Source organism: Micrasema longulum, unplaced genomic scaffold, assembly GCF_059751315.1.
Source record: "Micrasema longulum isolate JH-2025_06_02 unplaced genomic scaffold, ASM5975131v1 h1tg000522l, whole genome shotgun sequence".
NCBI classification, from domain to species: Eukaryota; Metazoa; Arthropoda; class Insecta; order Trichoptera; family Brachycentridae; genus Micrasema; species Micrasema longulum.
Genome location: NW_028277719.1, coordinates 255,605 through 280,912, shown reverse-complemented (window position 1 = coordinate 280,912; position 25,308 = coordinate 255,605). Strand labels below are relative to the sequence as shown.

Below are 25,308 nucleotides of genomic sequence, written 5' to 3'. Positions count from 1 at the left end.
GGAAATTGGATACAAAAAATGTTTTCTTGCGCGCGGTAAAAATTAGAGCAGTAAATTGTACGAAAAAAATAATAATAAATATTTTAATAAAAACGCACTCCTTTGAATGGCGTCTCTGGTTCATATGAACGCTCCAATGATATGAGAGCATTGAAGGATATCCGGTTTGGTCACCGTAAACGAACCAATTGGAAGAACTGTCATAGAAGAACCTCTGACGTCGCTCGCGGAGTTATTTCAGAAATACAAAACTTTAAAAAATCATAGCGCTGATAATACGATATATAAAAATAAAATTTTAAAAAAATTGGCTTTGTTTAATATTATATTAACAAAAAAAAAATATTTAAAAAGACACTGAACTTCCTTATTGTTCTTTTCTTCTTATCATTTCCTTCCTATCGCCTCTCCTCTCCTCTCCTCATAGTATAGTGTAAAATTTTTGGTTATTTTTTTTTTTTAATTCTTGTATAAAATTTTGCATAATTACCATACACGTAGTTGTAATTTTCTCAAACTGAACGGTTTGGGTAGGTAGAAAGAAATTGTCTTATGGCAATATTCCCGTCCTTATAGGTAGGTATATAAATGTAGCATAGTAAGTTATTTCGTTCACAAATCCAAACTCCTATAAAACCAAACGGAAAAGCAAACCAAACTCACAAATTCAAAAAACCGGGAATCGAACCCGGAATCTTCAATCGAATGTGATTGAACTTAAGCGTGGGTGTTCTGTGTTGTAATTCACCGCTGTAATTGGGTCTCCTGGCCTGTTGTGATGCAAAAAAATATGTTTAATGGCAAGCAAACGTACTAATCAGTAGGTACAACATGTGGCCGACTAATCTCCACTCGATTTCCATCAGCCAGATTTTAACCTGAGACCAGTCACTACCAATAGATAAATAAAATAAAGGATTTATGTAATTCAAATAAATCCACACTAAGTTTACCGAATCCTGTGCATTTGTACAACCGCGGCGTACATACGAAACTAGAAATAGAAAAATCTAAGATGAGAAAAACAGAGCCTCAAAACGTAATGTAATTTGTACAAGGGTTTTAAATTGTATTATGAGTTACCTGAAGAAACGTGTCCTATCAGCACGTTGGTTTTATATTTTTGTTGAAATCTACTATGGTGAAGGTGTATAGTGGAATTTGCATTTTTTATATTTTATTTTAAACATGTTTTAATACAAATTCATAGCAAATATATTGTTCATAATTAATTTATTTTTTAAAATAACATATATATTACAAACTTAAATCCAAGATGTACGTATTATAAAAAAACACATAAAGAGAACAATATTATAATATGCGATTCACAGAAAACATTGCCTTTTAATGCAATTAGTATCTCAGGACTAGTAAAGAGAGACGGGTACGTCTCGAAACCAGTAGACATAGAAAAGTCAGTAAGAATATGCAAAAATTATCTAACATTTATTAAATATTAATAATATTAAAATTAAATATTAATAATATTTTTTTAAATTTTATAAGTTAATATGTAATTTAAAAAAATAGATACAGGTAATTAATATTATCAACATGTTAAAATATTGAAAGACAGTTGCAACAACAAAGTTAAGTTCGGGTTGTGGTCCCGTGACTAGTGTCTCGGACTCACGGCTCAAAGTTCATGGTTTGAATCCCACTCTACCCTAACTTGATTTCCATTTTCTTACAGCTTATAGTTATTTACAGCTCGTTGAAAATGGCCCTCCAAATGAAATATTTGGGTAAATGATAAGAACGCAAATATTTATTTGAAAATTTACAGTATCTTCGTCGGTTTATTTTTTATGCAGAAAACATAGTTTTGTTTTATAGATAAAATTGAAGATAACTTACTTCCTATTCGAAGTGGCTCATTATCAGTCGGGGACAATCGGGGAGCCTGCGGCCCGTTCTGCCGCCCCACTTGCCCCGCCCTTGAGACGGTCCTGCTGAATTGTATATATAAGGCAGATTTATCTATACACTCGATTTCCCATCGAGTCGTAAACGCTCGTCTAGAATAGGGAAATATCATGTTTTTTTTTTTTAATTTTTAAGTAATAAAGGTCTATGAAATACTGTCCAGTAATTTTTTTTTTGCTAATTATTAGTAGCTTAAAAATTACTTTTAAATTTGGAATTTTAAATTCCCGCAAAAAAAAATCTTGGCCACGCCCCTAATACGTTCGTGGCCGTCGAAATTTGTGTAGAACAATATCACGAATATTGACGTCACAACAACCATGGCCAAACACGTCGCGTTTTTCCACGAACGGATATTTATTTTTAAAAAAATTTACATTCGGTATTCGTTGTATGTAATATTTCCCTATTCTGGTTCTATTTCTCAAACAGAATTTATTGTTTTCTTATTTCGCCGGGCCTAGACACTTATTTTACTATACCTAGTGAATAACCACAAAGTTAGTGCTCATATATAAAACCTTGTTTTGAGTATGTCCAAATGTTTGCAGAGAGGCTGGATTTCCTCCCTGGGGACTTATTCAGATCTAAATTTGTTTCAAAAGAGGGAAACTGTTTTTGAGAAGGGAATAAAGAAGTCTAGTCATTTACAGGGCTTACGACCTGTCGGCCACGTGGCCTTTTTTACACACTCTGTAACATTCACCATTCTGCCTATCTTTAAACATCCACATTTCCTAAACTCTTCATCTGTTGACTTTTGTGAAGTAAAAGAGCTGAAACCTTTATCATGTGGGTGAGATTCATCCTGCTGAACCAATTCACCTACTAGGCAACGCCTGAAAACAATTTTCCAATTTTTATACTTCATATTTTACCAGTTAGCTGATTCAACATTTTTTTTAGTGTGTCCAAATGTTTGCAGACAAGCAGGCTTTCCCTCTGTTGCAACAAATTTAGGTAAAAAAAACTAATTTAATAAATTGATAAAATAATGCATAAATTTAAAAATTAGTTTTGGAAGTACCTAGTCTTTGAATATTTGGAAATATATTGACACAATTAAGTTCTGGTGTCTCGACTCTCAACGAGTATAGTGATCTGATGGCAAATTAACCTCACTTGACCTCACATATGATAATAATGACCTTTTGGTCCTAAATAAATGAAGGGATGTACGTAGGTAAGTACCTCAATTCTACATTACCGATGATAGATTTACTTGTATACAGAATGTTTCTATTTGAATAGATTTTATTTTACTTTTCATTATCATCATTCCCTATTCAGCACCCAGAGGTGCAAAGACAATGCATTTGTAAAACCTACGCCGTATTTTAATCATTTGTTAGGTGCATGAAAGTAATGTGATGGTGATAAGTTCTATGCTTCAAGTGTTAGTCCAGAAACAATCCGAAGCTTTATAAAAAATAATCTTAATTACCATATGACAGATCTCTGAGATCTGAGAGAGAGAGAGTAGAATATTTTGAGCTGTATTACGGCGAAACGATGCAACTATAGATGCATCGTTTTGCTATCAGACAGGAGAGCTGAAGAACTTCCAATACTGGTTCCATTGCAGCACTCATTCCATGATCAGGGTAGCAGCAAACAAAGTCAGCATTGCTGCATTGACATTTGACCACTTATCGGGGAGAACGACAAGAAGAAAATAAACAGTTCCAAAAAAATTATATTATTCATAGAGAAACACCCAATATATCCACTGGTGGAATTGATTGATTGCAAAAACTAAGTGATTGATGTGATGTCATATGAATTCGTAATCATTAATAGATCACAGATTCAAAATCTTTCAAAAGATGGCCTACTCTTTACGCATTCAAAAATACATTACACGTGAAGGAAGTTTCGTTATATCTACCCAATATTTGTTTCTTGTTTCAGGACTTTTACTTGAGAGAAGCCATTGAGTCGAAAACACTCTTACAGGATATTAAGTACTAAGCACAAGAGTCAGTGTTCTTTTTAATATCATTAGAATGAGATATAGATACGAACGAACTTAGAAAATGAAGCTGTGAATACTAAGGGGTCTGGTTGTATTGCACACTCAGAACTGTATTCTTTTTGAAATATTTGCCTAGTATACTTAAGAAAATGGGTTCCATTTCTGACAAGGCCGACATGAATAAGACGATATGGAAGAATATTTGTTCAAAAGTTTATTTTATGCTTTAGCATAAAATATTTAACTGTCAGACTAGCACCTAAGGCATAAGATTAATTACCTTATCTTTATGTAATAGATTATTGAGATTTGAACCTCGCTCTGCTACAGCTAGATTCTCATTTCTGGTACTGCTTTTAAAAGTGTTCAAAATTTGTCCCAAAATAAAAATGTTACGGCAATCATAAGAACAAATAGATTTCTTTTGAAAAAACAAACAGAATTATCACGATCAGATAAATCAAAACCTTTTGAGGATAGATTTAGATTGCTTAAACTATTTTTTCCATTATTTTCATTCTATAGGAACAATTAATCTACATTGAACAATTTACCAATTTTTCATCAAGATTGGGGACATTATTTTTTATTACCAGATCTAAATTGAAATCATGATTCTTTCGTTTATCATACCCTCAATTTTCCAATCAGATAGTTAAAGAAAGAAAGCGTTCACATGCTTAGGCATCCATGCCTTTTTAAAGGGGAAATATTAGCATTCTTATGATTTACTTAAAAAAAATTCATTTTATTTTTTATTTTTACTAGTCAAAAATAACTGTCAACAATATTTTGAGTTTGTCCAAATTTTTGAAAACAAGGACTGGATTCATAAATACAGGTTTCAGCTCTTTAACTTCACAAACATCAACAGATGAAAGAATTGAAGGAATATAGATGTTCGAATATGGGAAGAATGGTGAATGTTACACAGTATGTAAAGTGGTCACTTAAACCAGCCATTGACAGGTCATAAGCCCTGTAGATGCCTAGACTTCTATATTACCTTCTCTCAAATGTTCTTCATCTCTGTTGTAATATGTTAAAAATAACTATGCTTGAAAACAGAAACCAAGATGTACCAGCGCAGGGTTCCAACCGTAGACATCTGATCTCATCAACTTAGATCACCTTTGTTAATTTAGTTTTCAATAATTGATCTTGTGTATGAACTAGATGCGGCACTAAGCACCCGTCTTGTGTTCCATTCAACTGAGGCTTCGGAACTTATCTTTTATTTGGTGGGAAAGTGTTGTGAAGCAGCATAAAAGGGTGCAACATACAGCTTTGAATTCACAGTAAACTGGCATACAGTTTTCTCTACTACGCGTTTCGCATGGCAATGTTGATGTGGCATGACGCGACAAAGCTCATTTTTGTAACATAATTTGAACATTGCATTCTATGAAGCATCATCTCTATTTAATTATACCTCGGTGTTTTCAATAGGTAATTTTGAATGCTTAGACATCAATATTAGTATTGATAACAATTTACAGCAAAGGGATATTGATAACAATTCAAAGCAATTCTGGGATGTTTATTTCACAGCGCCTTTAAAGTGAATTTTCACAAAAATGGCAATATAATAAATAAATAAATAAAATAAATTAATCCTAAATAAAAAGCAACAAAAAGCATTGAAATCCAAGTCATTAAAATAATTCAATGTTAGATCATTCATCACTCCACCCTGAGATATTAAACTAAATCAAATATAAATAAATAAATTCTTAAAATTTATTGATAAGTCAGCCAATCTTATGTGGGTAAGAAATTTAATGCTTGTAGGTACATCAATGGAATTTTCAGATGTCTACCAAAACTCGTGTGGGTGTGAGTCATTGATCTTATTCATTTAATATCATTGAAAACAATGACACATCTAATATCATTACGACTAAGGACACACTGTTATATCTAGATAAAAAATTAAAGCTGTAGCAAATTGCATCCATGTACAGTACTGTAACGGACGGTTAAAAATATGTGATATAAAATAAAATAATATGCAAATAATATAGTTACGGCCCCCGGTATCTGTCGACTAAATGTTAGACCTACAATAAAGGATGAATATTCCACTTTCGGGTCTGACATTAGCGATACCGGGTACTATAGAATAGAAAGTTATGTTACAGGCCCTTTTTAGGTAACATGGAGCTTGACATTTGACTAATTATTGACCTAAAAGGGGCACTTTTATTCGAAGAGACTAAGGTCTGCCCTACAAAGGGCATTTGTATTCGACAAGACTAAGTTCTGCCTTAAAAAGGCATTTTGTATTGACAAGACTAGTCTGCCTTTAAAAAGGCATTTTATATTTGACGAGACTGATGTTTGCCCTGAAAAGAACACTGTAGTTGATGTGGCGCGTGCGGCGGCTCCCAGCGAAGTGACCAAGCTGAGCGCCGGCACCTCCCCACATGCACTTTGGGGGAGGCGCGCCGGCCGGGAATAGTGGGTGCGGTATTTCCCCCCCCCACTCCCGAATAGCCTAACGCCGGTTCGGACGCAGGTAGCGGGAGCCTGCAACACGCCCTCCCTGTATAATTAATGTGTACATTTTAAATAATAAATCAGTTCGCCTCGAAACTTTACCTTCAGTCAAATTGTTTTATTTCGTCACTCCGCCCGACCTCCTGCTCTACTACTGGATCTACCCCTTGGACTTGACCATCGATTCACCCCAGGACTACGAATCAGTATCTTCTGCCGACCTACGCAGTGACACCGGACTTGAGAAGGATTTCAAGACATCATAACTTTCGGGTTTAATTTATTTCTTTATAATGATTTGAAGAAGCATTTACAAAATAAGTTATGTATGTGTAATCATAGTACAAAATTAAGGATCTGTTTTTTATCATAGAAATAAATAAAAAAACGTATGAATGATTCCACCAATTTTTGATAACCATTGACCAGTTTCATTGCTTTAGCGACATCTTTAACACGTTGGCAGTTATCCCGGTAAAGCCGTCAAAATTGTGTCTCATTTTTTTATTTACTTCTGCGCTTGGTGATTTAGTTTTTGTTTTTTTTTAAATTATTTAATTTATTTTGTGTTTTACTGTTTTAGGTGTTTTGGAAGATAAATAATATATATGTATGGATATTTATAAAACTTGGAGCTTGTTTTCTGCATGCATGTCCGATGACGGCAGACAAAAATGGGCACTTGTGAGGGTTTTTGGATGGTCCTATTTCCCATAGTAAACAATTACGAGATCCTCATTATTTCTTACCATGTTTTCCAATGTCTTATACTATGTTTTTTTTAAATGTTTTTCATGTGTTTTTAAATATGCGTTTTATTATGTTTCTTACTATGTTTGTTTATTATTTTTAACTATGTTTACTACCTTTTTCTAAAATATTATTCTTCATTTGTTTTTTCTTTGTATTGATTATTGTTTTCAAATTTTGAATGTCTTAACACATTGTAGTCGGGCGCTTCGAACAATAGACTCTAGCCTATAGCGGGTGTTTTTCGCGATTAGCGCAAAAATATATCGCTTTCTTAAAATTGACACAATTTCTAAACCAAATAATATTTTCGATCGAAATTTTCAAAGAAATCATATTTGACATTTGATCATCAAAAATAAATTATAATTGCTTTGATTACATCATAATTTCAGCACATTTCAAAACTGAATATAAAAACCTGAAATTAATTTAGTAAATAGCATTCAATATTTAATATTTGAAAATTCCATGTAAAAGATAACATGTTTATTCATATCATATAGTTATATGATAAATAATAATGTTTATTTGCCATGCCCGCAGTTTTACAATCGCTGGATGTGTGAAATCTGATCGCGTAAATATTGAACAGTGTCGCCTAAGGCCAAGGCGAACCCTCAATAACTCATAAGTTTAATTGCTTCTTGTCAAAAAAGGATCTTTTGCGGTTGCCTCGTCTAATTAAAGAGCCCATTCCACTTATGAATCATAGTATTTATTCTTTCAAGGAATCAGTACACTTTATATGTTGACAATCCATCACACACTATAAGTGCATGTATCACATAAATTCCTCCAAGTATATGCTTGTATAAAACAACAATGACAATTGAGTAAACAAAAAATAAAAATACATGTAAAAAGCAGTGGATGATTGGTAAGAACTTACGAAAAACTGGCATTGCAAAGGATTACAGTACAATCATTGCATTCTGCAAACAACTGGTCTATCTGTGTGGAATGAAAGGGTTTGATTTTATTTCTCCTGGGTAGATAAAATAGGGTGAAATATTTAACGGAACACTTGATTCACTGTGGCACAGTCGGTTGTCATTTTTCCTTACAAAACTTTGGCAACATGATATAACTATACATAATAAAATAAAATACAAAAAAAAAACGAAATGTAATGTTTATTTTATAAACTAATAATGTTTTACGGTGTGGTAACGTTCGAAACATTTTCCAGGGTGAAGTGGTACACAGCAAAATTGGCAAATAAAACACGTTTCACTTCGCTTTTGATGGGCTGCGCATACCCGACATTGTCTTAGGGGATTTTTTCTCTTACCCTTACCTACAATTTTACCTAATTTATGTTGTTTCATGTCTTTTGACAATCTTCCGGGAGGATCGAATTTCGGTGTTCGCTTCGTAGGTTGTGTCGATGGTCCCGGATCCGGGTTATCTAATTCATCATCAGAAGGTATTCGGTCGGTTATCCAATGCAATGCTACTTCATGCAGAAATTTTTTATATTTCATCTTTGGTTGATGAACCGAATTAAATATGACGAATGAATTAAAAAGTGCGCAGTTTATCAGGTACATCGTTACCCTCTTTGTCCATTTTGTAGTTTTACGCAATATCGAATAATATGAGAGGTATTGATCAGCACGGTCAACACCTTTCATGTGCTTATTGTATTCGATTATAGATGTTGGTTTTATGATTTTATTGCGCGTTTTCCAATCCATGTTCTGGCTTTCTTTCATTTCAGCAGAATGAATGGTGGAAATCATTCGAACTTCTTTTTTAGATTGCCAAACTTGCAATAGTATATCGCCTTTTCTTTTGAAAATTGATTCACCTTTCTTCTGTTTAATCATTTGCAATGATTTGGGTAGACCTCTGTTTTTTCTTATGGTACCACAAACTCTTATTTTATTTAGTAATAAAGCCTTGCAATTTTCGACACTGTTGTAGTAATTGTCCATATAAAGATGATGCCATAAATTAGTATACTCAGATACAACTTTTTTTACAGTTTCTAGTAATTTAAGTCCTTGTGCACAATACATCTCAAAATTGCAAATGTAGCCGGTATCACTTTCACATAAAATTCGCACAAGTATTCCGTATTTCACAATTTTAGAAGCATTGTAAACTCTAAAAAATAGTCTTCCCCTCCAAGGTATCATTCCCTCATCTAAACTCAATTCTTGGTGGGGTTTGTAAATGTTTTTAAATTTAGGTAAAAAGTGGTCAATAATTGGTTTTACTTTGCATAATCGGTCGGAACTATCTATGATTTCTTCATTGTTAGAAAAATGCCACGCTTTCCATATCTGCCGAAACCGGTCTCTGGACATCGTTTTAGCAAAATAAGGAGTTTCGGTTGTTGGTTCAGTAGACCAGTACTCGTCCCTTATATCCTTTCGAACTTGTCCCATCAAAATAATCAGCCCCAAAAACTTTTTCATTTCTTTCAAAGTAATATTTTTCCACTTTCCCGATTTTTTATATAATTTGTAATTATGTGAGTTTTGGTGGTAATATCTATTAGATTCGTTTATAAAATATTCAAACAAATCATCACCGATAAATAACTCTATCGCATCACTTACAGTTTGAGGACAATGGACATTTGAATTCAAACCGCGGCGGCCTAAAAACGATTCCAGAACTGGAGGATTATCAAACGATGACCACTCGTCCACATCCTCATCTGAGCTCGTCTCCGAATCAGAATCACTTTCAATAGTGCGACGGTGAAACGTTCTAGGTCTTGGTATTTGTTCATCATCACTCGGTTCTTTGTCTGACAACTCTTCAATGTCATCATTCCATGAACAATTAGATAAATTGTCGGCATACACTTCATCGTCACTATCATTGGCTTGTAAAGACATTTTTGTAGGGGTAACGTCCTATACAATGCTAATATATTCAAATAAGAAAATACCAAACAGTAAACAAAACAGTGCGAGCGGTATGAAAAATAGTCCAATACGTGAAATGACTCAAACTAAACTGGAGATTGAGATCGCATAAAACTCTAGATTTCTGGCGACGCCTTTACAAGTGGCACACTAGCCAATCCGGACAAGGCATCTCAAATAACGTCGACAGACTGTCGCCTAGCACCCCAGGTAGCAAATCACCCTTCAAGGCGTTTTATTTCACGCTGATAACAAACCCGTTTAATGCCGTTTCCCGCCAACAACCGACAGTCGACAAAAACGGCATTTGCCGTGTCCCGCGGTTGACCGACAGTCCGCGAAAAACGGCAAATGCCGTGTCCCGACGACAATGTGTTAAAACAGGTTAAAAAACAGTAAAATTGAAATAAAAACATTTTTTAAAAGATAATAATTTTATTTAATATGTAAATACACCACTAATCCCAATTCAATAAAAATATTTTTTCATAAAATATAAATAATTTTTATCACCATTTAAAAAAACTGTTAAATCACAAAATAGGTAAATAAGTCTACCCTAAATGCACCAATTTTTGGTTCTATAGTGAAATATAAGTTTTCTATACTTTTTATTCTAGTTAAAAGGTTGATAACACGTAATTTATCTTCTTCCAAGTCGGTCCCTTAATGCTCAGGATCGTGATCACCATGAACACTTCTAATAAGTCGGTTCCGCTCCAGTCTGTCCTCAGCCCGACGTACTGACTCAACAAATTTTAGCCCCGTAGCCACCTTTATTTGGTCAGTCCATCTATATGTAATTATGTAATGTAATAGGGTATGTAATCTATATATAATTTATAGGGCGACAGATATTTAGGGGATATTTTGAGAAAGAATATCCAATACAGAGCTGATATTGCCATTCTTGGCCTCCAATAACCTTGCGAGTCTTCCATTGTCGTCCTTGAAACCCATGCTCAACATTCTTTCAAGGGATTCAGCAATGAGAGGAGCTAAAATGGAAGAAAAAATCATAAAATTCCATACTTTTTTAATTTGAAATATAATATGAATAAAGAAAATCTTAGTATGTAATTAATATAATAATAATAAAAAATAAAACCGTCAGATTTGAATAGCACCTTACAAAATGAATTAATTTTGTGCAGATATTTATTTTTTTATCAAAGCGGCCCTTATACGAAAAAGATGTTTTATAGCATGAAGAATAAGACAATTTTTTTTTTTTTAATATTTTATGTGGAAACTTAATATATACTCTTGTTTTATCCTTTGTAGGATATTTATTTCTAAACTGAGCAAAATGCAGATTTGACTGAATTGGCCTGACAATACATACATAATGTGTATAAATTAAAAAATAATTTCGAAAATGCTATAAGACTTATATTCAATGATCAATGATCAGGCCAGGCCTCCGTACAGGTTGAGCAAGGTATATAGTTCCTATCCAACTGTGGCTCAAAATAAAACAATACAAAAAAAAAACATTAAATTTTATACAAGTTGTCAATGTGTAGATATGTTTTTAACAAAGGGTGTAAAAAGAAAACTGTTTATTTAATAGCACTGTTTTAGACAATTATTATCACAGACACTTTATTCTAAACTAAAACATGTGAAAAATAGTGATATTCAAAATCAATTTCATGATTGTGCTCCTATATAAGATCATAAAAATTTTGAAAAGTCCGGAACACTACCCCTCTTAGTAAATTATAAAAATACTGCTAATACATCGATAACGGTGTTACTTAGAGCGAGCGTACATTTATTCATAAATACAGTAAAACCCCTGTTTTAAGTTTTTCAAGGCAGCAGCGAAACTGAGGAAAATGCTTAAGTGAGGAAATGAAAAACTGCGGAAAAATTGTAAAGACGGTCATAATTGGGAATAATTGATATTTACCAATAATTTCATTAAAAATATTTTAATATTTTTTCAATCGATACCAAAATGTGTTTTTTTTTTTTTAATTAAAAAAAAACATGTTTGATAATTTTAAGTAAGTACTTAACCTTAAAAACACGAAAATAAAAATTTGAATTTGCATAAAATATGATTTTTTCCCCAAATATTGGGAAATTTTGTTTATATGGTATCACATTTTCTAGTATGGCACTACAGAATTTCAACTGTCGTTTACATCGCGGCAAAACAGTTTCACACTTTTATGATAACTGTTTAAAGAATCTTCTTTCCAAATTATGTTTATAACTTCGAATAATATTTCTGTTGCCAAATTTTTAAACTTGCCGCATCGTAATTTATTAATGTTAAAACTTTTTTCTTCCTAAACAAGCCATGCGTCAACCGTATGTCACAATTTAGTAAAATGTCAAAATTAGACACTTAAACAAAATGATTAATTACACTGAACCTACTTTGAATTTAGTTTGACACAAAAATTTACATATTTACCTCGATATTATTCATTATAACGCAAACGCGGCGGTGTGTGGCTCAGCATTTTTTAACAGATCTTATGAGTTTTTAAAAATCTTCAGCGTAAAACCGGGGTTATGGAAAACATAAAAAACATTAATTGGAAGAATATTTGAATGAGAATGTACGCAAAAAAATGGGACCCAAACATTTCAGCGTAAAAAGCGGGAAAACATAAAATCGAGGAACATAAAAACGAGGTTTTACTGTATATAATAAAAAATGTTAACGATACAATCAGAAATTTTGAGCTAGATTGTTGTGTCCTTAATTACATACATTTTACTCAAAATGTCGCATCTCAAAATGGACACGAAGCCGGTGAAACAAAAGGCATCACCTTATATGCGAATCTTTCTATCTACCGGGAATTAACTGAAAAGTTGTGGCTAACAAGTTTTCGGTTACCAGGCAGAAGGAGGGACTACCTACCCCTCGGACACATCGATGGTTGATTTCATCTTGTGAACAATAATATAAAATAGTGCTTAATTATATTTATTTAGTTGTTTATTGTTTACTTTTTATCGTAAACTTACTAGTCTGCACAATGTATACAATTTCATAGGTTTCTAGAGAAGTGATTTTGAAAAATAATTCAAAATGCCAAAACTCAACTTTTTCAATGATGTAATTTAATCTAGGTTTCATATTATCCACGCGCTCTGTAGCTGCAAAACGTATTGGGATATTTATTGTACAGCACCCTTGGGATGATTCTCACAAAAATGGTGCGATATAAATTATCCCCAGTAATTATAATAATGGTTTTTAAATTACTATAGAACTTCATTTCATTTGAAACAAAATATGAACTTACACGAAGGTTTGTAAGTATTGGCTGGTGCAGCTGGCTTCATCGGTGGTGCTGGTTGTTTCAGGGGTTCTGCAACCACCTCCATTGGGGAAGAAACTGGAACGTTTTCCTGGGGAGCAGAGGGCACAGCAACAATTTCCGGAATAAGTGGGTAAATCCCAGCTGAAGAGTAGGCACTCGCTCCGCTGGAATTTGATGATGCCATTGCCTCTTTGTGCAGAGCTCGAGCTTGTAATTCCAGGTGCTTGTTAAACTCGCGAGTCATCTGTTCCATGTCAAAGCCAATATTGCGAGCATTTATATTGGGTTTAGGAGCACTCTGACTTGTTTCTGAAAAGATAAGTTACACAAAGAATCAAGTAACCGTAAAAAAACATTCATCAATAATACAAATCAATCACAGTTGGACATCATTAAACAGAAAGCAGTCAATGAAAACCAACCAATAATGAGAGAAGTAAAAACTCAAAATGACAATGCAGTTATTATGAATTATATTTATGTTAAATACTTACCTATGAAATTATCATTTTTACAAAATAGCCAATTTGAATTGAACTTTCGTTCCCGTAGGAATTCCACATCAAAATATTTTTAAAGCAAAGTTGTCAATCAATAATTACCATTAAAGGGGCAAAACTTTATAGATAATATGGGAGAATACTTAGATTAGTTCTATGCATAATTTTCATATTTGAAAAAATCTTGAATTTTTCTATTCAAAATAGCAATTTCATATGTAAGCAACTAATACATAAAAAGCACAATTATCATAAATTAATTACTATATATATACAGTTATTTGCATATACACCTGACGATAGTATGAAGCATAAATGAAATACATATACTGGTAAGTTGCACTCCTACTACAATGCCTTGCAGTTAATGACTAGTACATCTGAGATTGCAATAGTGCGATTTTTGTGCACTAAATTGAATATTCGATTAGATGTTTGTGTGAACTTTTGGAAATGTGCATGTTTGTAATTATATGTTGTTGATTTAAAAAGTAACTAACCTTTAACAGGCTCGTCAGTGTTCAAAAGTGTCCATCCCTCAGGCCTTACGGCATTCTCAGAAAAACTGTCATCTGAATCATCGGAGGAGGAAGAACTATCATCAATGTCAACAGTGGGAATATGCTCCGGAATATTAGAATTACCCGAGACACAAGTTTCCGGGTGAGAACAAGACTGACTTTCTGTGTTGGCATTACAATTTGTCCTGACATCAATATCAACATCGATTCCTAGGGGGTCTAGAATAGTAGCGACGGTTCTGCCAATATTTTGCAAATATTGAACATGTAGATTATGCATATCTGACGCTGTAGGGGCATTACCGTTTTGAGGGTTGGCTTCGTTGGCATCTGTGCCATTTGTAGAGGCTTGAGGAGCAGATGGCGGAGTAGGATTGGCATTAGGGACCGGGCCAGCAGCGGCACCAGCTGCAGCAGCAGTTGCAGCAGCAGTCGCATTCTTGTGCACATCATGACCGAGGTCTCCCGCCAGGTTGGCAAACTCATTGATGTAGGTGGAGAAGGTATCTAACCAGCCACGACCTCCACAGTGTCTGCCCGGACGACCTTGACCCTCGGGCATCTCTCCTTGCCCCTCATGTCTCGCTCCGTGGTGCGGCCTTCCTCCATGATGCCTCCCGCGCCTGCCATATCTACCTTCAGGAGTAGCATCCTGAGTTGAATGCCTAAAAATATTACTTAAATTTTTAATTCGTTTAGTATTGTTACAATTGCCGTTTTTGAAATTGCTATATTATAAGAAATTGGTACACAATATATTTCTGATATCATTATTTGACCATATTCGATAAAAAAGGTTGGCGATTAATGTGTTATGTGAACCTTTATACTGTACCTCCAGATTCAGGTGCTGGTGAAACTGATAGTTGATAAATTAAAATGATTTACAGTAAAAAGCCCCTTTCAAATTTATAAAGGGAGCAAGAAAAAAAGTGCTAAGTGAAGAAATGAAAAATATACGGGAAAAAAATGGAATTAAATAAAAATAAAAATAATTTGCTAAACTTTAATGCAAATATGCTTCCAGAAAAATTGTAAAAACTGTAAATATTTTTATTTTATTTAAAAAAGAAATATGTGCGTTCTTATGATTTACCCAAATATTTAAATTTCAGGGCCATTTTTAACGAGTTGTAAATAACTCACTATTAGAAAATGGAATCGAGTTGAGGTAGAGTGGGATTCGAACCACGCACCTTTGGTCCATGAGTCCGAGACACTAGCTACAGGACCACAACCCGATTATTTTAATATTTTTTCTAATTTATGTAATCTGATTTTTATTTCATTTAAAAACAGCACCTTAAAATTATTTGATGTGTAAATTTTTAAAAAACTAAAAGAAAATTTAATATTTTGATAAAACACAGTAATTTTTCCCCTAATTGCTAGGAAATTTTATTTATATGGTATCACTAAAAACAACTCAAATAGATGTCTTGAATTTAGTTATTAAACTTAAATTATTAAATTTACCCTTTATTGGTAGCTAACCTGCTTGTATTCAGCATTCACATAGAACAAGCGGTGATTCCATTTTTAGAAGATAATTTCGTCTTTTTTGACAAATTTAAATGTAAAACCGGAGTGTTTGGAAATGTAAACAACGTTAAGTGGGGGGGAATATTTGTATGAAGAAAAATAGGACCTGAACATTTCAGTGTAAATAGCCAGAAAACTAAAACATTGGGGAACATTAAAATGAGGTATTATTATATTACCTTTCCTTGCGATGTCTTTTGTAGGGGCATTCTCCCTCATTCTGTCCTTCAAAGGCCCTAGCCTTTCGGAGAGACTTGAACAGTTTATGTCCAACAACTTTTGATAATTTTCCCCCCTGAAATCATAACATACATGAAATAAACACATAAGTAAAAACAAAAACTACATAATACATATATGTATATATTTTTTAAGAAGTTTCACCAAATAAAAAAGGATTTTAACCTTCTGGGGACGATGGTCTTGTAATTTCTTATCAAACCATTCCAGAGGCAGCTTTTGATTGAATATTTATTTTTATGATTGTATAATGAATAAGGCACTTAAAAATTAATAATCAAACTTGAGAAGACCTGAACTGTTCAAAAAACATTTTGGGGCACTAAAATAAACATTATTCCCTTGATTTATGAAGATAACCCGAACAAAGACAATTCGTAGTAAATCACTTGTCACTTGTAACCGTACCGCCATCTTGAATGTCATATGATACCTCAGAGCAGTAATATTGGAATACTGCGCCAATTAGCAAAATATATTTTTTATCTGTACTAGGGCACTTTAAAAGCTTTTATTAAAATGGGTTTTACTGGTTAATTGATGGTTTTTGACACATGACATGTTCTTTATCACCTAATAATAAAATTTTACGATGTGAAATTGATGACAAAACGGATATATATTCGGGTAAATTATAAGAATGTAAACATTTCTTATTAAATCTTTTTAATTAAAATAAACTTAAAAACAATAAGAATTTTATCTTATTTATCTTGTCAACAAATGAATCCTCGTCAATTAAAACAATTTTTACAGAAAAATATAGGTAGTAACAGTCAAAATTGAAGAACATTAATTAGAATAATTTTTTTATACTCTAGCAGCATATATTATCAAATTTATATTCAAAATCTTACCAAGGGTCCCACAGGTACGGGGATGCGAATCATGAAATGCTCGGGGTGTGTGTTCTTTCCTTCACATACAGAGCACAAGTCGAAATCCTCGCACGAAATACACTTGTAGCGGAACCCAGAAATGGGTTTGTCACAGGAGTCGCACACTACCCCGACGTGTTCCGCATGGGCATCGAAAGTACGCTCTAAAATCGAACACATAAATTATTATTTTAACTTTTTCTTTTTTAACTAAGCCAACATAAATTTTGTTACATGAAGGTAAGATGATCAGTCTTACGCTTCAGGTCTGGTACCAGGGATTATGAAATATCCTAGTATAAAAACATCGTTTAAATAAATATTTCATGCCAACCATGTCGGGAATCGAACCTGAGACCTCTTGCATGGTAGGCAAACGCGCTGACCACTACACAAGAGGCCAAAAACCACATCCTGGTTTTAAATAATTGGTTCTGGCATTGACACATTGTTATTGAAATTTTTTTACTATTTGTATTATTTTTTTCCTATATACACTTTGGAGAAATTTTGTCGTACAATTTAATGTTTATATTGTTACGTATGTCCGAGGACACATTATTCCTTATTATCATTAATTGTAGTGCTTTCAAAATTACAGTTTACGCAGACAGTCAACCTCAACAGAGTTGCACAGTTAATCAATTAATAAAAATATATTTACAGTAGACACAAAAATGTTTTGAAAAATGATTTCCTCAGTTTACAAGCTTATATATCTATAGGCGAGGGGAATAATCACATAAGAACACTATTTCATTCATTTTTTATTTGCTCATCTTGTAGTACGCATGTTCCAAAACACGCTAGTCAAATAACATTATTAAGGATAATATTATCAATGTATTTTATTCCACAAATAAATTTATTAGTTATCGGCTACAAAAGAGTTATGACTTAAACGACGTAACATTGAAGAGTAATCACCTTACTTTGTATCCCGATTATTAGCGATAATCAAATTCCTGTAAGTATGGAGGAAGAAAAAGACATTCTTTCAACGATAGATTTGATTCCCGCAATGTTCGAGACACAAAAAAATGTTTCCTGAAAAGGCATTTTGACTTGTGTAATTGTTGTGGTGCATAGGGCACTGCCTTGCAAAAGTACATGTGGTGTATCTTGATCGCGTGTTACAGGAAGGTAAGGTGATCAGTCTTACGCTTCAGGTGAGAATCCAGGGACAGTGAAACATTGCAGCCTGAAACCACATTTTAAACTATTATTTCATGTTGACCCTACCAGGAAGCGAACCCAGCATGGTAGGTGAATAAACCAGCCACTACACTTTGAGATGGACGCCACTCGATGATTTTTATATGAGAGTAGCTATTATACATATTAATGATTATAGAATGTTCTGCTTTTAAGACTACATTTTAATAAGAAGTTGTTTATATCTTGCATTTTAATTCAATATATTATATTATGTGTTTAATATAAATTACAATAGCAAATGAATTTCTATTTGATGTTCAAATTTTATCTGAACAGTGGAAAAATAGTCAAGGGTCAGAAGAATTAATCATTATGAAAATAATATCACAATCTGCGTTCAATTTATTCTTTCTGACATGACTCATTAAGTAGATAGGCGATAAGACGACAAAAATTGTTGATTGGTATGCAATATGAAAAACAAGATAAGGGAAAAAACATATTGTTAATTTTTATCTCAGTAAAACTTACTTCTGACACCTGGGGCAGCAAATGAAACTCCAATTATTGGCACATCAGCAACCGGAACATCAGCATTTGAATAACTCTTGGTCACATACAACTTTTTCAAGTCATCCTGAATGCTTGAAAGGGCCAAAATCAGCTCATCATCACTTGAAATCAGAACTTCATCTCCTTCATCATCTAAAAAATAACATATTGTATAAGATTACACGTAATGTGATACAAACTAATCAATGTTTGAAATCTCTACTCATATTCTACTAGTGACCTACCCCACAATTCCCCCATTCCTTCCATAAAAAATAACATCATATTGTATAAGATTACATGTAATGTGATACATACTAATCAATGTTTGAAATCTCTACTCATATTCTACTAGTGACCTACCCCACGATTCCCCCATTCTTCCATAAAAAATAAATAAAAACAATCAATCTAAAAAAAAATAAAAAAGATATGAGAAAAAACAGGAAATTTGACCCCACCCTAGAATAAAAATTATTTACATCATGACATAAAATTAGGTACAATATTTTTAATTTGTCCAAATTTTTGTAGACAAGAACTGGATTCAACTCCCTGGGGAGCTGTTTATATTAACATATTACAACAGAGATGAAGAACATTTAAGAGAAGGTAATATAGAAGTCTAGGCATCTACAGGGCTTATGACAGGGCATGAAGAAGTATAGAAATTGTTGCCTAGTATGCAGGTGAAATAATTCAATTAGATGAATCTCACCCGCATAAATAAAGGTTTCAGTTCTTTAACTTCACAAACATCAACAGATGAAAGAATTGAAGGAATATAGAGGTTCAAATATAGGCAGAATGGTGAATGTTACAGTGTGTAAAGTGGCCACTTAAACTAGACATTGACAGGTCATAAGCCCCGTAGATGCCTAGACTTCTATATTACCTTCTCTTAAATGTTCTTCATCTCTGTTGTAATATGTTAATAAAATTAGGTTTTTTTTAATGAACATCACTTCATTTTAAGTTTTATTTTTCATTCACCGCAAAACATTTTTATACTTTGACATCGTCAATAATGTCTGGTTATAAGCATTTATAAATGTATATATTTATGAAATGGTTCCATAAACTGTGAATTAATAAATTAACATTCAAGATTAAATGAAAGACAAAATAACTCTCCAACGAACAGACAAGACATTATTGGATTCTGTTAAATACATTAAATTTTAATGTTCTTATTAAATACATTATTTTTTTACTTGTTAAATGTTAATGTTCTACTAGTAAAGACCAACCCAGTGGAATATAGTGATATCTATTACTATTGAGGGGTGGACCTAGACTCTTTTAGCTCATTCTCATTTAATTATTAGCTAAAAATGTATAGAAATAATGAATCATTGTTGCATGTCGTTATTATTCATATTCATTTTGTTTTTAGTCAGTTTTCAATATTAGATTTGTGCAGATGTTAAGCTACTGGAGGTGAGTCAGTGTAATAGTACGTAATTACCCACACAATGACTCCCTTTAAAAATGTATTATCTTTGTAATTCTTAAATATTTTTTTAATACAACTTTTTGTTATTAATATAAGACCTCTTAAATAAATATGAAATTAAGTACTAATTACATAAAATAAATGCCTCAACATCAGTTTTACCAAGTAAGCAATGTGGATAGTAAAAAAAATAGCTACTTCTAAAAATTTAAAATATTTCGCACCTGAGCAATAATAATGTCACAAATCCAAAATAGTCATATTTTCTATCTGCAAAATGAGGAAGTTAAGTGTTTTTTATTTTTTTAATATTTGTTAATAGACTATTGAACTAAGCCAAAAAATGTTTCAAAAACTTTATGTATCATATTATCAGTGCTATGATTTTATCAAGTTTAGTGTTTTTTAAATTACTTCACGTTTGACATCTTAAGTCCACTTTCCCTTTTTCTCGACAAGCTCTCCTGATTAGTCAGTTCACTTACTGTAAACCGGAAATCTATCTCAACGCTCTTATTATTGGTTGATTCGGAAGAACTAGTGACGTCATGCAAAGTAGTTCATTTTTACTAAAGTGATTTTTATTATTTTTTTCATACATTTTCAAGAAACTTTGCAGTTCAATTCAATACTCTTTAATGTTTACAGCACATAAGAATACATTTTTTTATATCCAATTTCCCATAAAGCTGAACTTCCTCATTGATGGCGTAATTCTGAAAAATATTTATGAGGCCATAGAAGCGAAAATGACGATGACAAACTCAAGACATAAGAGACGCAAAATGACAATTATGCCATTATTTCTGACTATTTAAAACTAGATGGCACGAGTAAGTAAACTTGTGCCTCGGTTTTCATACTAATTAATGAAAGTTTGCGTTAAGTTTAGCATGTGTGTGTAACTGCTCTCCTTGAAAAATGAGTTTTTTTAGTTGTGCGACTTTTATTCTAAATTTGGTGAGCGCGCATTTGCGGTCGCAGGCCCTATGGCATGGAATGCTCTCCCAGCAGAGGTGCGAGGCTGTGAAAGTGAAGTGATGTTTCGGAAAAAACTTAAAACCCACTTGTTCTCTAAATCATTTGAATAAATCCGTAGCACGTGACAACAAAATAAATTATTTTAATCAAATTACAAATTTAAAGCTTCAATTAAATTAACTTAACAGTAGAATCACCATGTAAAGCGCCCTTGAGGTATTTTATTACGAAAATGGCGCTATATAAGTTATCCACAATAAATAAATAAATAGGGTGCGATTTGTTTTAATTATAAGTGAATTTAAAAATAATGCAAATGATTTGCGATGGATGTTTTACGGCAGTCATAAAAATATATATACCTTTCCAAGTAACTGTGAAGGATGAAGTCTTGATTATCGGGAAGACGCTGCAGAGCTTGGCTTTGAGGTATTCAAAGCTGGTTACGGCACTTCGGTCAATACCAAACCTTCTCACTTCGGACTTCTCTCCGTCTCCCGAGGAGAGAAACACCTTAAATGCAACACCCTGATCAGACTGCATTTTCTTCAATTCTGAAAATAGAGACTTGATACTTGTAAAAAGTAACTTAACCCTTCAAGGACAAGGATTTCTTTTCTTTTATGAACCAATTTTTATACTTAAAAATCGCCATTAATTCCACTGACTGTTTATTCCATTGTGGCACACCACATACTAAAGAACATATCTTTCGGGGATTAAACATAGTAAACGCAATCATATTTACTTAAAAATAGGAGAAGTGAGGATAGTATTTCGCGACAATGTCCACTGTTACCATATGGTCACGCTCGTACTTAATGGGTTAATTTAAATTGAAAATGAAATTGCTGTAAATTGGTTGTAAATTGATTGTCAAGAATTGTCAAGAATATTTTATCCAGATTGAAGAATATAATACTTCTGAAGTCAATAAATATTCATCCAGGGAGATGACCGATCTACGACGTATTCATATCATTTACCCAACTGTTTTCAAACATATGCGGTACAAAAAATAGGTATGACACATTAAATGCTTTGGAAGTGTGTATATTTTAAATATGAAGTTAATAAAAGCTGTGTAGAAAATTCTAATTTTATTTAAGAATGGGAAATTTAAAGTTTAAACTTATTATATCTATGTAGAAATAAAAAATGATAACATCTTGTTTTTCTTTTTGCTGATAATATAAATATTATATGAGCTCAATTTGTCAATGTTTAATGTTGCTTATCTACCATTGACATATAATACATAGACATGCCCTAGAGAGTAAAATATTATAAAAAGTAGTGACACGAAAACATACCCATAGTTACTAAGAACTGTTTATTTATATCAGAGCTCCATTCAACGAGCATGCATATACTACTAAAAATTTAATGATACTCCATTTTGGTACATAAAAAAGTTTGTGTTTTAACGTTAACAATCAACATTAATTTTTGGTGGATCCCAATCAGGTTCTTTCCTTAAATTCCATATAATTTTGACCCATTTATTTATTTTCACTGCATTTTTAGTAATGAAAAGATAATATTAACTAACGTTTTTTATATTTAAAAAACGTATTCCCATCAGTGCACCACTGTAACTAAGAAAAGCTTTGCAATTGCACCGCTAAGCATAGTTTAACATTTGCAAAAAAAAATATTTTTATTTGAAAATTAATTGCTTTAAGCTTTATTAATGACTCATGAACAAATGTTTACCAATGAAAAGTTACACAATCCTTTTTACAATTTTACACATTTTCGTGACACAAGTAGGTATTTTTGTTTCAATTCTAAACATAACGCCTAGCTGGCGGTCGAAGAAAGACTAAATACAATTTGGGCATGACTGAGTGTTTGGGCATGAGTTAAGTGTCATAATTTTTTGGAGCTCAGGGCATGTCGATGTATTAATATGTCAATGTTACCTACATTTATTTACACCAGGTAAGCATAGTCGTCATTATGTTGTTTATAATTTAAGCACCCATAGTTCCAAACAACATCATTTACGCAACCAGAGTTCCAAATTTGGCGATAGGGCTTTTGCAATAGCCGGACCTTTGGCGTGGAACGCTCTACCTCCAGAAGTTTGAAATTGTGCAACAGAATCGCTTTTCAGAAAGATAAAAAAACTTTTTTATTTGTGAAATCGTTTCCTGACTTGAAAAGTGATACTTTTTAGATGTAACTTTTAAAAATACAAACATAATATATGTTACATGGTTGTAAAATTTATCTGTAATTAAATGATAACTAAGAGTTAGCCTGCAGATAGACCTTATTTTATCTTACTAACTCAGTATAATGAACAGCGCCCTTGAAGTGATTACTCATGAAAACGGCGCCATAAAAATTTATTATAACTTACTTATTAATTCTGATAAATCAAACAATTGAATTTCCATTACTAACATACTAAAAATAGTATCAATGAGGGTTTGTTTTGTATTTACTAGGTATTTAAGAATATTTAACAAGACTACTCTCACAGAGCAAAACATCCCTTTAGTAACACAAAAACGTATCTCGATTTTGTCCAATTTGAGAAAACAGATAAAAACCGCGAGACACGATACAAAAATGAGAATACAATTAATACCTTTCAGAGCTATTACTTTTAAAGCTTCAAATAAAGTGTCATCGAGATACGTGTTTTTGTGACTAAATAGAACCTGTTATTTTAAGAAAGGATGTATATATGTTTTTGTGTTACTAAGGGGACGAAAAAGAACTATTTTTATAAGTATGTGGATAATTTCATGTAAGTAATGGTGAAAAATAATAATTTATGGACTTGTAGCTAATTTAAGAGCAATTCAATAAATTTGATAAAACTTGCAGTCTTAGAAAATAATATTCAGAGATCGTGGTGCACCACAACTTAGTTTATATCAAGATGTTTTTTAAAATGCATTTTAGTACTTAAGTTTCTAAAATCATAAATGTAGTTAGTTTTAAAATTTCACAATAAAATATAAGTACTTATTTTAAAAGTGAATTATCCTTTATAATTACTGACTAATGATTTTTTTTATTTGACATATTTAATAAGTTAGATTTTTTTACAAAAGATATATAAGATAAGGCGAAATATGACGCAAAAGATACGAATACCACATCAAAAAAATAGGAACCTCTCATGCTTGGTGTGGGAGTTAAAAATCAATTCTTCGCATGTCACTCAAACTTATCATTTCCCACATGAAGACACATAATGAAATAATACCATGAAATAGGGAAAATTACATTTTAGAAAGGAACTAGGTATGGTGGAATAGGTACTTAACTATTGCACCATGATTTCATCACAATGTGAAAAAAAAAATGAAACGCAAAATACAGCTGTATACATAACTAATTGGAACACATCTGCTTTGATAAACCATAAATCATATAAATTATGTATGCCATGCAAATACATTGTTTTTAATCATTGATGATTAATGGTTGATGCCACATGAGATTTCACAACTAGCAAGTCAAATCCAAAGTACAGTAATAATCCACAGTAAACCACAAGCAAGCGAGACTGATTTAAACTAATGCTTTGATCAAATAATGTAAAAAGAATGAAATTCAGATTTAAGCTATGTCAGTGAACGAAGACTACAAAATGGCGATTTCTTTATTGCTATCAGAAGTTTGCAAGTCAGAACCAGTGTTCAGAAGGAAAAAAAACCTTGTATCATGTTCATTCCATTGTAAATTGTTGATTGACCGGTTTATATCCTTAATTTAAATTTATTTCAACAACATGATTTGATATAATATAAAAATACTTACCGAAATTTGATAGAAAACAAATACTTAATATGTAACACGCAGATACCGCAGTAACAAACACTAGATAATTTTAATCGAATCAACACAGGTGCAGCTCGGCCAAAGAGACTCAACAAATTGATAGGAACATGGAGAAAAACGATAGATATATATACTCACGTTATTTCACTGCCTGACGCAACAAAAACAAAACACGTAATAAAGTTAATAACATTGAACATGACAGCGCGAATATGAAAGGATAAATGTTCCTGAAGTTTCTCGAAGCAACAATACCAATTTGAGAACTATGTGTCAGGTGGAAAATGTTGGGGTTAGTTTTATACTTTTTTTCTAAAGGTATTATATTATTTTGGATCAGGGGTACTC

General features: G+C 32.6%; 1 protein-coding gene and 1 long non-coding RNA gene across 5 annotated transcripts; one reads left to right on the top strand and one right to left on the bottom strand.

Annotated features, from left to right (window-relative positions):
* Window positions 1-10,453: 10,453 nt before the first annotated feature.
* ref(2)P (refractory to sigma P) lies at window positions 10,454-25,235 on the bottom strand. Of its 4 annotated transcripts, none has more exons than XM_088227669.1 (8): window positions 25,099-25,235; window positions 21,519-21,710; window positions 18,699-18,872; window positions 16,989-17,173; window positions 16,071-16,186; window positions 14,329-15,014; window positions 13,311-13,637; window positions 10,454-11,036 (listed from the first exon to the last, which is right to left on the bottom strand). In XM_088227669.1, the coding sequence occupies exons 2-8, from the start codon at window positions 21,697-21,699 to the stop codon at window positions 10,897-10,899; spliced, it is 1,809 nt and encodes a 602-aa protein (XP_088083795.1). In that variant the 5' UTR covers window positions 21,700-21,710; window positions 25,099-25,235; the 3' UTR covers window positions 10,454-10,896. The 4 variants fall into 4 exon arrangements, with proteins under 4 accessions (XP_088083795.1, XP_088083797.1, XP_088083794.1 ...); XM_088227671.1 differs by having other exon boundaries at window positions 14,653-15,014; window positions 25,099-25,213; XM_088227668.1 differs by lacking the exon at window positions 25,099-25,235 and adding an exon at window positions 24,940-25,061.
* Window positions 20,469-23,434, top strand: LOC148280864 (uncharacterized). Its single transcript, XR_015822483.1, has 2 exons — window positions 20,469-21,135; window positions 21,429-23,434. It is a non-coding gene; the product is annotated as an uncharacterized LOC148280864 (long non-coding RNA).
* Window positions 25,236-25,308: the final 73 nt, after the last annotated feature.